The sequence below is a fragment of the Anser anser genome (assembly GCF_964211835.1).
Source record: "Anser anser genome assembly, chromosome: 2".
NCBI lineage: Eukaryota > Metazoa > Chordata > Aves > Anseriformes > Anatidae > Anser > Anser anser.
In genome coordinates, this window is record NC_139721.1 from 141,273,654 (window position 1) to 141,288,127 (window position 14,474).

The window sequence follows — 14,474 nt, forward strand, 5'->3', positions numbered from 1 at the left end:
TTTCACATGATTGGTTTTAAGGTTTTCAGTTAATCATGTTTCAAATTGCTTGGTTCTTTTTAGAGATATTTTTCAAAATGTATAGCTACTTTTTAGAGAAAAAATGCAACACGTTTTGTTTCTTGTTTGCTTCTTTTTCTTGTTTGAATTTTCTTCATTTGCTGAAATAAAAAATAAAATTATTTCAAGTCAATAGAATTAACAACAGCAGATGGGTAACTGTGTTGCCACACAGGAATGGAAAAGATTGAAATGACATGAAAGAATTATTTAAGGTATATATCTTTATAGAGGCACCAATGCACAGCCCATACCTGTTTTCAAGCACAGCTTGCTTTCTTCCCTGTTCATTTTTAATGAACTGTTCATGTTTGTACTGACAGTGGCTAACACTGCTGTGGAGAAATCAGACTAATGCATTGTCTACACTGCTGTGCCTCAGAAGATGTCTTTTTAATTGCTAAGGCTCAGGAATTAAACAAGAAAATAAATCACAATTATGGCTAATAAGTCTTTATTTCCAAACAGAAACTGCAAAAAAAAAATGTTCTATTACAGAACAGGTAACAAGTGCAGAATTCTAAGTATGCATTGTAACAGAGAAACCATTGCCTCCTCGACAAAAAATCATTAGGCACTTAAAACATGAAAACAAAGTATAAATTGGATCAGCTAACAGATGACTCAACAATACAACTTCATCTTGGTTTTCTGTAATAAAAGCACACACACGTTTGAGGGGCTTTCCCTGCCTCCTCCTAAATCCTGCGCAGACACGTCTACGGTAGGCTGCACACGTGCTACTCATGTGCGGACAGACAACATCGTGTTCACATCTGAAAACATAAATAAGTTCAGCATCGAGAGAATTTGAGGGAACCTTTTTGGAAAGAGCAGCTGCAGAGCAGCTTCACGTGGAGTTTGGCGCTCGTGGAACACAACTACACCAGCTCCAGGGACGGGAAAGCTCTGCTCGGACAGAGACAAACTGCATTGAGAGCACTGGGCCAGAAGTGAGCACAGTGCACCTTTGGAGAGACCATGAAACCTCTGGGCACGAGCTATTGGGGAAACTTTGTGAAATTACATCTTGACACACGGAACAGTCTCTGAAAAGAAGAAAACATGCATTTGGCATCCCTTAGCAGAAGTCCCAAGCAGAACCTCTCCATTCACCTATTTCCTTACTTGTATTTCTTGACCTAAACCAGCAGCAGAGGTGGCCTCTTAGCCCTGCCTTAGAAAGGCAAATCCAAGAAGCAGCTGTGCCAAACATTCCCTTCTAGAAATCAGTCAGATACCCTCAAAAATGACTTTGGGATGTATCACTCTTATTTTAGGTGGCATTATGTAACTTTCCCTGCAGCTTACTCTGGTAGAATAAAATAAAATGAATATTTTAAAATAGTTTTAATTCAATACCTGAAGAAAAGAACATTAAGAATATTAACATAAAGAACACATCTGAAGCTACTATATAAAATGTGCATATAAAACAAGCAGAAATTTCAGCTACTACACTTCAATTTCACAACAGTCTAAGAACGATTCTGTACCATAAGCACTAAAAATAAATGCACTAAGAAGTAGAAAAAGGATTTTTAGGGAATCACCTCACCGCTAAGCCAAGAGCTGAGAAACCTAGCAGGCTGCTGAACCACAGGCTTGCTGTGAAGGACCTCCTCTTGTCGGGGAGTGAAGTGAATGGTGAGGATTTAGAAACCCGTAATCTTGTCTTACACTAGAATATCCCATCCCAACCATTAGCATTATTCATTCCGATAGCCTCTTGCCATAGTACCATGAATTAATGGTGGGATCATGAAAATGCTTCCATTACACAGCTTTCTGAGCTGTCTCCCGCTGTGGAGAAAAGCAGGATGAAAGAAATAAAAGACAAAACAGCACTAGGTGCAGCAATTTATGTGGCACACTGTACTGCTGATGCTACCTCAGAATTTAGCAAAAGACAGGCTTGACTAGTTATTGGAAAGCAATGCGAGGATGCCATTCCTTCTTGGATTTAACAAGGGATGAGAAGTTCCAGCAGTTCTAGTATTTGAATTAAGAAACACAGTCGGAGTGTTTTCATCCTTAAATCGGTATTTGCCAACACTGGCCACTGAAGGGCAGTTATTTCTCACCCACAAAAGGATGTTAGTTCAGTAAATTCTCATACATCACAATAATTTTAGTTCATTTCCCTCGTGATGGGGTCCATGGGACAGGAAGGTGCTCTGAAAGGTTATGTTACAAACAGAGACCGCTAAATAACCACACCAGTTCCTCTGCTTAGTGGTATGCTGCAGATCTTCTCATGCTCTACTTGATGCATTATTATAATTTAGAGCCAATTAAGAAATACTTAATATGAGCCTCATGAAGATCCAGAACAAAGCTTAGCAGTAATAAATTTGCCCACTCATTGTGCCCTGTAGCCGAAAGCCTCAAATGATTCTTTCAGAGTAGCCCAAGAGAGCAGCAGCCTGTGAAACTCTGGCTATCCAGAAATGCAGAGAAGGAGGATTTTCCTGCCTAAAATGAGAGAATCTGAAACCAAGAAAGCCAGGCTCTATGCGGTAATAACACGCCCCTTTGCCACTACTCTGGGCAAGCAGACCCAGAGAGGAGAGAGATTGGCTGCTGGAATATTGCAAGATAAAGGATTACCTGGCTGTGAATAGTTCCAGCTAAGATACACTTAACCAGCAAACTCACATGTAAGAATTTTACTGCTTCAAAGTACTACAGCACCCTGGTCTCTGCAGATGTTGTATGAGATGCTGGGCTGAGCAGAGGCTGAAAGCCCAGGTGTGCTGAATTGCGTGCAAGTTTATGCAAGCTTACCAAGCGAGAAACAGTATTTCCAGTCAAAGTCTTCATTTACGGTCATCATTTCTGAACCCACTGCTGGTGGGCAGCTTATTAAAATGACTGAATTGGGAAAGGGAGAAAAGAGCAGCAACAATCACAGAACCACAGAATCATCGAGGTTGGAAGAGACCTCCAGGATCACCTAGACCAACCTCTGACCTAACACTAACAAGCCCTCCACTAAACCATATCACTAATCAACAAGTGCAGGTACCCAGAGCCCTCAAGCCCCCTCTGTCCCTGGGGGAAAGATGGGCTCCAGCCCTGCAGCAGCAGAGCAGCCTCCCTGCTGTTCTGCCCCCACGGTCCCCAGCGGTGTCGCCTCCTCGGCTTGACGTAGGCTTCGGCGGACAGCTGGGCCCACCCAAGAGCCATCAGATACCAAAAGGGCATTGCTGCGTCCCTACCTTGCCACCCGCCTGGTCTCAGCCCTCCTTTGCTGTGACTGGAATTCCCCTGGCTCTGTTGGCAAGAGCCGATTTTCTCCTTCTGGCGCCAGGTTAGCTTTGTGCCGGCTTGGTGTGCCAAATGGCTCAGTGTGGGAGCAGACAGGCACCACAGACAGCACGAAGGAAGGGCTGGAGCACAAGAAGGGGCGCTGGACCCCATCGCCAGCCCTCACAGCTGAAGTCACCGCGGAGCTACGGCCCAAATTTAGCACCTCAGCGTGAACACTGCTGCCTTCCCTGCAGCTGTAAACCAAGCCATCTTAAGTGTGTTTTACTATGCTGCAAGCACAGCAGCATTTGATTCATAGCCATAGAGGCTCAGTGACAGACACCAAACAGAACCACGTAACGCCCCCCGAGGGAAAAGCAGTAACTAACTCCAGGCAGCGCCGGATCCTACAGGAAAATGCAACAGTAAAGATTCGGAGGAGAAAAAGGAACAAAAGCAGACAAGCGGGCTTTAATCTAAGGATGCCGTGAACCAGTCATGTGCAAGGACACTGTCAGCCCCTGCAAAGGTACAGTGGAACTATTAGCACATTGGCAGTGCTTCTATCTTTAGAAAACTATTTAATCTCTGTATTCACTCCGCAGCGTGTGACAGCACTGGAGGCCCACAAACCCCAGGAATGATTATTCCTCATACGAAGCAGAGGGAGCTGAGAGGCCCTTCCTAACCTCTGGTCAAGAGTCCTTAATCAAAACCGCACTTGGCTTGGTCTTGCAAAAGCATCATAAACATTCCCAGCCAGGTACCAAATCCATTTACTCATCGTTAACCTGGCACAGATGTACCCTAAACGAGAAATAATTTATTCAGCTGTCAGAGAAAGCATCCTTTACCACAGTGACTGTAATTTGGCAAGTCTTGATTAATCTGACTGCACTCTGCCGCCCAGAAATGCTGCTATTAGCTCGCCTGGCCCGTGCACAAATGAAGCAGGACCAGCCACAAAGCACACGGCAGCAGCAGCAACAACAAATCCAAGCGCGAGAGCTGCGCTCCGGTGATGTGGAGTGGATGCGACCAGCATCACACAATGGCTTCGCGTCTGGAGCGTGGCCTGAGAAAGCTACATTATAGATAATTTCTTAATCTAAAGTCTAACAGACTGCGTTTTTATACTAAGGAGGAGTTAAGAGTATTTGCAGGAAAGGGCAGGAAAGGTTAACAATCCCTCCACACATTTCTTGCCAGTCTTGTGCTCCACATAAATGGCTGAGAGCTCTGAGAGCACAAAGGAGCAGGTCTTCAGGTGAATGCCAAGTTCAGACTTCACTGAAGGCACTAAAAAGTCAGAGTATCTGTCCGTGTTACAGAACTTTGCCCCCATTTGTGCTGATCCATTAAACCCTTCAGTTTAGACCTGTTTTGTCAAGGAAACTAGAACAGTTTTCTTCTTTTCAGCTACATCTCTTAAAATATATTCCAATAAACTTTCTAGTTACTAATATACGTGTGTTATAAATAACATAGCTGCACAGAAATAGCCCAGACACACAGTAACTTCAGCTCTGTGGTGTGTCATAGCACACAGCACACATTTATTCACTGACATGAGGTAATACGGTGCTATCCAACACAGAAAGTTGCTTCTCCCCTTCTCTACTTACACAAAACCAGGCTTTGCATTTTACTCATGCTGAATAGTTCATCAAATTTAATCTGAGCACTGGATGGTATAACCTATGCATCACCTCTAAGCACATACAAACACTTGCAACTGTTGTAGATACCACGCGAGACTGTCTCAGTCTCTAAAAGATGTCTGAATTTTTGGAACTCAGACCATGTAGCTCACCCGAGGGCGTGAGTGGGAGGTGGCTACAGGGCTGAGTGGGCTTGCAGCCCCTCCCTGCCACGTTGGGTGCTGCTTCTACTCCCATGCAAAGCACAGGAAGAGTCGAGGGCTATAAAGACTGGTCTGGGGTCTGCTGCAATTGCCACACGACTAAACTGAGGCTCTGACAGGTGCTTCTTACAGCTTACATAAAAATTTCATGCCATGAAGCTACAGGTGTCAACCAGCAAATCTCAAAGGAAATGGAGCTCTTACCTGGGCACAAGGTCTGTACTGGTGAACGCGGCAAGAAATAGTTTGAGGACTGAGGCCAGCTGTACGTCTGTGTTAGCAAACTCTCCTTGCCTCGAAACGTAACAGTAGTTTCAACCCCAAAACTACAGGGACAGTCCAATCCCAAATCCTGCTACATATGTGGCACTGATCTCTCCCTGCACTGAGCTCAAAGGTGGAGCCAGCCAGGATGGAAGAAAATAAGGGAAAGGAATAAAAATTACCTGTGGAGCCCTTTGAGATAATGATCCGTAGGCTGAACAGAACTCAGCAAGAAGGAGGAAAAGCTACACAGCCAAGATCATCTCATTGCTCTGCACTAGGTGGGGGTAAGTTACAGTCCTTGCCTGAACACAGGTATGTCTTTGACTCCTGGAGGAAATACGAGGTGGGTCTCAACCAAGGCTATTTGCATCACAAAAAGTACATCACTTTGCACAGCTTCCAGTTACCAACACTCAGGTACAGTCCACATGAGTGATTTACGGCAAAGAAAAATTCTCGGAGGAAACTGGTCTTTTATTTGTCTTGTCCAGATTTTGTCTTGCAGCAAATTTGGAGGGAGCAAATTTGTCTTTTACCTCTTAATTGGGGTCTTGCAGTAGGCAATCATCCACCAGACTTGTAACGTGGATGCGAGGTCTTACAGCAGCCAGCTCTCTGCACAAGTGACAGATGCCCGTGGCCAGAAACTGGCACAAATTTCACTGCTAGTGAGGACAAAATGTGGACGTGTGGTGCTGGAACAGTAACAGACCACAATGAATCAAACCCTTGTGCTCGCCTTTTTCAGTCACCAGCTGGTAACACAGCTGTACCAGCGGCTCAATTATGACATCTTTGTTTCTGTTAAAAGCCCTACTGATATTCAGAGGTCCACTTGTGTATTAGTGGGGTGCTATTAGATTCTGATATCATTATTTGGAAATGGCTCAAAATGCTGAATATTTCTCAGCTAACAGAACGGGAATGATAACGATTGATTCTAACACTTTTAGGATTATTTCTGTGATTATAAAACTGCTGCAAGGTAAGCTTTCAAATATTACATCAGTATAGAAAGCTCTTAAAACGTATCAGCCTAAAAATGTCTTTTATAAGGTTCAATACATTGGGGGGGGGGGGGGGGGGCAGAAATAATCCTCAATGAGTGGAAAATTGAATGCTCTGTAAACTATCAGTTGATTGGGGATTTAGTGCTACTGTGGTAAAATGAGTTTTAGTAAAGAAAATACCTGACAGTATCTGACTGCGAAAGGACAGGAAGGACACTTTATCTTTGAACTGATCATTGAGTCTCAAAAAAACCACTGAAACTCTTCTTGTAACAGAAACAGGTTACCACTTTTTTTTTTTTTTCACTGCAGTAAAAAGTATAAGCAGAAATATACAAGCTGCTACAGCTAGGGGAACAACTGCTTGTTGTAGCGCCCATAAATGTTAATGTGATTCTTTATTTCACTTTTGCTTTTTGCAGGATGTTGCTCCACTGGACCATATGGAAACTTTAAGCACAAGAACTGCACAGGGTTTGAATTAAGTAACCGTAATTTTTTTCTCATATGCCCTGGTATAGGAGCTGACTCTAAAGGGAATGTTCTTCTAATAACGCTCAATGCAGTTTCTTTATCTGTGGTCACACAGAGAAAGGTGTTATGCTAGGTGAAAAAAAAAAAAAAAAAAACAGAAAAACTGCTAGGGCTGGTACAGATCATTTTTCTAGTGAATGGTCCATCTCGTGTGTCAGCAGAGATATAGATCTGGGATTGCAGGAACGTGTGCAAAGTCATGCCCTACCAGGACTCTGGGGACTGCAGCATGAAACCTGGTTTATTGTCCTCATTTGGAGCTGAGCTGGACCTCAGACAGGAACAGGAGCAGGAAGAGGGGTTTGAAAATAATTATACATCTCTGGTCCTTCACACAGTTGTTCACAAAATTAACATCATTCACATGAGCGATCCCATTAAATCCACAGCATTATCTATTGGCCACAAAATTAAAGCACATAAACTACTTGACTATCGCTAACCTGAGGAACTTTTTTCATTTGTGCACCCAGGGACAAACTAAGGATGATTTAGCTCTGAATTCAGTACTCCACCATTGCTCTTCTCATCACCTTTCTCATGTAGACAAATGCTAGCTGTTACAGGATCAAGTTCTTAATTGGAAGTGTTCACTGCCAACTCACGGAGCTCCCATACAGAGGCTATTGCCTGTATTATGGGATAGTAACAAAATCGGAGATCTTACATCAAAATATTTTAGTAATGCTTTAAGAAGCAAAACACGATGAACGTCACATATTGCCACCATCCTGAGATTGTGCTTTGCTACAATTAAAGCAATAGTAAGGAGTTTCATAATTTACCAGACAAATGCTATTTTGTATTAAAAAAAAAAGATTACTCAAGGTTCAGAAATGTAGCAGTCAGTGTGTGAAAAATCACTTTCTTTTCTTCCCAAGTGTAAAATATTTCTCTATTGTAATAATGCAGTTTAATGCTCACGAAATCACATCGGATCAAATCCAACACCAAGCTGCTGAGATACACAAATTGTCTCCTTAGCATCATCACCCTGGAATTAAAACAATAAAACATGTTACTGATATTACTTGTACAGTAGGAAAACCGCTTGTTATATTCCAAATCGACCAACAGTTTGGTCCTCTGTGTATGCATTTCACCTTCTGCATGTGCTTTTTCTGCCTTATTTCAAACTGGAAGTCGGTGACTTATTATACAGTCCTACAGGCTCACAGAAGTCTCCTGGGTAAGCTGGACTCTTAGTGCCTGACCTAGCCTGAGCATCTGCTCTTTGTAAAGGAGGACTGCTTCACTTTAATACCCCCAGAACTGCTCCCACTTACCCCACCTGCACCACCCTCTTCAGCCTTCCTAAGCTGAACAAGGCTGGGCATAAACATCCACTGCAAATCTGAATATGGGTGAATTAAATTATCTTAATCACATTTTGCAATAGCTAGAGAATGAAATTATTCTGTTTCTTCAACAGGCTAGTTCTGCTGTGGAAAAACAAAACAAAACCCTCATAAATCTGTAAAGATTTTTTTTTTCATTCGATTTAAAACCTAATTTAAATTCTAATCTGATTTAATCTAAATTTTTCTATTCTGGTGGGTTTTAACTAAATAGAAGCAACTTATCTCCACTGGTTTCATTGCTGACATTATTCTTAACACTTAAACTTAGCTCAGTGGCTGAACACATGAGCAAAGTGTGTACTTTAAAGCTATACCGCATGGCTACTAAAGCAGAAGATCTTAGTTTCACCATTGCACGCATGTAATAATTTCATGCTGGATAGTATTTTCCCAAGTCAAGGATCGGCTGAAATTCGGCTGCCTGACAGGAATCCAGAGGGGTCCTTATTTTCAAAATGTGGTATCGTTTTTCTCGAGGTAATTAAAAGTAAATTGTGATGTAGCTCATATTTCTCCAGCTACACTGAGACACCACAAGGATAAAAGAATTCCAGTAGGATTTAAGCTCATGTTGGCTATTGTAAATAGGTTATTTATAACAATTATATTTATAAATAGGTTATTTATAGTAGTATTTATAACTTATTTGGATTTCCAGCAGCTTTCAGTATTAAAAAAAACATCACATGCTGGCAGTTTGGAACAACACGACTCTCTTTGATGAGAAGAGAATCACGAGAAAGTGAAGAGGCAGCAGCCCCCTGCTCTACTTGATGCTGCCCAGGCAGCTCCACCTGGGCTGGAAGGCTGCACTGCTTCTCCCTCTGTCAAAAATAGATGGCTTTTAGTCATCTGCTTGGAATGGAAAAGCCTAGAGCCAATTTTTACTTTCCAGGTAACATGCACTCACTCAGCAGTTCTAACTCTAACCTCCAGCTCCTCTCTGCTCAACCTCTCCTCCTTCAGTGCCTTCTGCTTGGACGATTGAGCACTGTTCTCTTCCCCAGGCTCCGGGAGTCTCAGTTGCATTCTTACTTGCTGTGGTGTGTTTTTTTTTTCTGTTGATTGACTCCTCTGAGCAGCTGCTTATTGCTGCTGTGCAGTATGTCAAAGCAACACATACTCTTCTTCCCTGCTGTCTCTTTCTAGCATGCAGAAAAACTGATGGTTCCTTGGTCAGACATTATTTGCATTTTAACCAGGCTTCTGAGCAATCAGGTTTTTGCCCGTCTGATTAATTTATCATCTCACAATTTTTCTAATCAGATTTTTCTCTCTATTTTTAAATAGGAATCCGGCCAATTCCCCTCCTTGAGCCTATGTTTACTTGAAGCTAATAACACACCCTTTAGGCTTATCAGGTTAAAGCAGTGAACAAACAAGACTTCCTTCAGCTGCAGGGCCACAGCAAAAATGATTTGATAATTTAATACAAAATAATCAAGTTCATTATTTTAATTACATTTCAAGATTTTGCTGATGTCTCCTTTCCCATCTTACCATGTGTGATAGGTAGGCATCTGCTTTAGTGAAGACGGGCATATCTGTTGAGCATAATCATAATGGTGCAGGAGTGGATATTAAGGCTGATGGAGTTTCCACAATGGTCAGAACCAGTTCTACAGGACTCTGGTGCCTGACAATCCCCTCTACCCAGCAAGCAAAGTTCACCTCTGCAATGGCAAGGATGGCGTTTAGGAGCGACAGGGCTGAAATGGTTCATTGGGATGCAGGTATGCTCTGCTCTCCCGGTAGTGTTCCGGCACCTGCTCCCTGCTTGCAGCACAGCAGCTTCATTCACCTCTTGTTTAGAGCAGCAGACCTGTGCTCCAGGAATGTGCGAGGGAAATTCTGCCTGAGACTTCTGGGGACACCCGGTGATATAGGGAACCTTCAGCTACCCACTAACAGGGAAGAGTGGGGAGCAGGGAGAAGAACGTTAAAGGGAAATTGAAAAGAGAAATGAGATTGTTCAGTTTTTAGAAAAGGTCATCTCTGGCAAAATATACTCATTATAGAATTTCAATTATCTCTAATAGTTGATAATAGCAGCAGAATGGTAAATCACACTGAAAGCATTTAATTTCTATTTTTTTTAAGGACTAACTTTTCTCTTTGTAAATAGAAGAGATTAACGTAGTGGAGAAAAAAATTAGGGCAGTACAACTTATCCTCCTGGTTGCTTTTTCCTTTACAGTTTATTTCATAAATTTGACCGCAGAAGTCATTTTCAGCCTGCAAAGCGTGGACAGCATTTAATTAACCTATACAGATGCTTAAACATTTTTGTGGCTGCTATCTGCTTCTCTCTAGATGAAAAATTCATAAGGAGCTGCCTTCCATTTTCTTAGCTGGTGTAGTTACTACAATTAAAATTACATGGTATGTCTCCAGCGATTTATACTGTAGGAAGAATAAATACAATGCAGGAATGTAAACAGCTTCGCCACTACGAAAAATACATTATGTATTTCTTAAACTACATAAGGCTGCAACTTTTTACTAGAGAAAACGCTTACCTTAGCAGCATGAAACTGCAAACACATCACAGAATCATACACACCTCGTTTTAGGTAACCTCCTGCCATGGACTACAAATGAGAACGGATTCACTAGACAGCTTCTAGGTCCCTTCTAGCCTGCTTTATATTGTGCTAATAATACATGAAAGCAGTTTATTTTTCTATTTCTTTGAAGAAACTGAAACTGAATAAGATTGTGCCTTCTTGGTATTAGCTATCTGTTAGTTTAACACTTAGCAGCCTCTGAGTATGAACCAACTGTGAATGCATCTTTGACAGCGTGTTTTCTAAAGAGCACCAAAGGGTACCTTAAAATACATTTCATAAGCTAGTCAGAAGAAAGCCCTTAGCTTTCGAACTTAAAAATTCTGGCTTAAGAAATCTGATGGTATTTTAATTTATTGAATTAGAAATACAGTCGTAAGATTACATCACTCCAAATAAAACATATTGCATACAGCGGTAGTTCACCTATACAGTTTACTTACTGCTATACTAACTTGGGTTCAAGTTAAAAAAAAAAAATGAAGTTAAAAAGAAAAACTTGGTTGTATGGAAGGCAAATCTGACACCAGCATTCTGAGCTGGGGAATTTCTCAGTTAGCTAAGAAGATGAAGAAGTACGGGCACTGGCTGCCCAGGGAAGTGGTCACAGCCCGACACCTGCCAGAGTTCAAGAAGTGTTTGGACAACGCTCTCAGACATATGGTCCGGTTTTTGGGTGGTCCTTCCCGTGTGGAGCCAGGAGTAGGACTCAGTGATCCTTTTGGGACCCTTCCAAATTGGGAGATTCTATGTTCTATTCTAAGTATCTGTACAAATGCGTCTTATTTTGTCAACAGGGCAAATTAAGATTGAAAACATGCAGACTAATCTTTTCAAAGTCATCTGTCATCTGTATGCAGGAAATTGGCTCAAGGTCAGGGGCCAGACTGTGTGCGGCATTTCTTTAAGGCAATACACAGAAGGCAGAGGTCCAAGGGGGATGGGACAGTTAGAAAGGACAGTGAGGGAATGACACTTCACCCTATATTTGTAACTCCCAGATTCGGAGCTGCCTCGAGGTAAAATGCTCAGCAAGATCTGCTACAGTGCATGGCAGCCTCTTCGCTGCTGTCCACAAGCTGTTCAGCAGCCCAGGGCTGACAGCATACTGCTCTCAACATCTCCTTCCCTAACAAGAGGGAACCAAAGTGCATATGCATGCTACTCCTTCATCGTAATCCTTACTTTGGCCTTTGTATACACCTGGAAAGGCTGTGTCTGGATTAGGCATCTTCTCTTGTAGAGTATTGTATGTGACTGCCTTAAATAAAGCGATTCGCAACGGAGGCTGGTTCACTGATACCAAACCAAACATAGGTTGGTAGAGACATATATCTGACATGAGGAGACACTACTGATTGACTGTGAATTGTGGTGATAATATGTATTTAGTTATGCCCATAATCTAAAGTTCACTATTAGGAAGCATTTCTCAACTCTGCAATACATTATATTTATTCAGAAAACTCCAATCTTCCTCTTATTTATGAACACAGCATCCATTGATGACTGTAAAGTGTCTTTAAGGAAGAATAGACCCAAACTGTTTGCAAAACAAGTTTTCCTTTGACACAGTACTTAAATAAGGACATTTTATGTGGTAAGAATGTGACCTACCTTTTTAGTCTGATTCACATTTACCAAACTGCAACTTCAAAATGCCTTTGCCATGAAGCTGAAGGATCTGGTTGTATTCTTTGGGCATTGCATGGAAACCTGGTTTAGGCAGCTGGTTGTCATAATAGTGGTGACTGATTGGCATCTTCTCTGTGGATTTTGAGAAAGGCCAGAAGCCATAAAGCTTCACATTCTCACACAGCTCAACAGCAGCACTAGTGATCATAAAACCAGATGACAAACGATAGGCTTTCACACCCTTAGTTCTCCAGAACTGGGCAAGACTTTTCAGATAGGTGGGGTGAAAAAATATTGCCCTTTGGGTTGCTTTGAACTCTTGCAGAGTGTGATAGACTTTAAAAGAAGTGGCTGTGTTGCTTCTGAAGGAAAAGGCTGGTAATAAGAGGAAAGCATCTCCATAGACCGCGATGTTCTCCACAAATTCTGTCTTCTTTTCATTTAGTTTGTTGTATCTGCCAAGTACAACGTTTTAGGAAAAGAGTGAATGGAATGTACTACTGCCATAAATACATTACAGACCAAGACTGTACAACTGTACTTGCATATACGAGCTGTGAACTCTGCTGCAGCAGTTCAGCCTGTCTACATTGCAGATTTATACCAACCTGTTAGATGTCATCATACGTGCTGTTATGAATATCTGGTTTTATTGTATAATACGACTGCATTTCACAGGATTGATTTGGCAACACAGGAGTTACTGGAGAAAATCAAATTTACTGTTAATGTGACCAGGACCTGTTTACAGAAATGATTTATTCAAGAAATTTCAAAGAAGAATGGAAAAAAGAAATCATATTTATACTTTTCTCTGTGTAAGAATACAAGCACTGTGGTATCTACTGCATATATTTGTGAAAAATGTTTCTGCCATCAACATGCATAAAATAATCCCTCTTCAAATCCTGGATGTCTGCCCTTTGTGAAAATACAGTTATGCATGTAAGCAGTCTTGGAGCATTAAAGGTTAGTGTGTGCTCAAGTTTTGCAGGGTCTTAGCTGCTTTTGATATGCTTTTAAAATAGCTGAAAATACAGGCATGTCTATTTGTCTCCTTTGCCAACAAAGGGAACACACGTGGGGTTCTGTAAAGACTTAGAGGTCAAACTTCGTAAATGAAGAGAATTTATACTCAGTTGCTTCAGTTCCCCAACAGCCAGAGAAGAAACTTATTTCTCACCACTGGATAATGCAGTGTTCCCAAATATCGAATAGGGAACTTTACAGGGTGATACAACCCACAAGGGTGTTACTCAATTCATTTCCTTTGTAGATCTTAGCTGTCTGAATGACCTGAACATATGGCATTTGCACCCCCCTTGGGATTCAAAGCACTGAGTCCTCTTTTGTTGGTAGTTGATCACCTGAGCAGTGTGCTTTCACCTTTTTTTTGGCTACCAGAACCCACTGTTCACAAATGGCTCCAGCAGAAAGTGCAAAGCCTGGTTTCATTTCTCTTTGCAACTTGAGCAGGTTCAAACCCTCTTCTCATGCAGCATTTCAAGACAGAGGACAGCAGCCACTGCCATTTCCATTCAAAGCTCTCCCTGCTGGAGTAGTTACCAGGTGCCTCTCGCACAACTGAACTCATGCAAGGAGAGACACACCCCCTCTCAGTCTGAAGGGATTTAAACTTACAGCTTCTGCTTCCCAGAAAAGTGCCATTACCACCAGACTCTGAAACAGAATGAATGAGAGACTCTCAGCCCCTCCTGTTGAACCTGGGGCCCTGTGCATCCAAGAGTCACAGAGAGAAAGCAAGCAAGCAAGTCCTGAGCTATGGCTAGGAAGTCCTATGGCTAGGAAAAGTGGCCAAAAGGTAAACTTCTGCCCTTTACTACCAGAATCACCTTTGCTTCTACTCAGTGTAAAATGCATAAAAGGCCTTCAGGACAGAATCTAGATGTCTGTTCTTCCTGCT

At 42.0% G+C, this 14,474-nt stretch overlaps 1 protein-coding gene across 2 annotated transcripts in view; it reads right to left on the reverse strand.

The window, feature by feature from the left end:
* Window positions 1-497: 497 nt before the first annotated feature.
* ST8SIA6 (ST8 alpha-N-acetyl-neuraminide alpha-2,8-sialyltransferase 6) overlaps window positions 498-14,474 on the reverse strand; it is a 46,765-nt gene continuing 32,788 nt past the window's right edge. Inside the window, exons 8-9 of one of the 2 annotated variants that reach the window (XM_083822486.1) lie at window positions 12,533-13,005; window positions 498-7,981 (exon numbers count right to left, since the gene is read on the reverse strand). In XM_083822486.1, the coding sequence (XP_083678612.1) occupies window positions 12,537-13,005 (469 nt within the window). In that variant the 3' untranslated portion in view covers window positions 498-7,981; window positions 12,533-12,536. The other variant, XM_083822487.1, reaches the window with a different exon arrangement.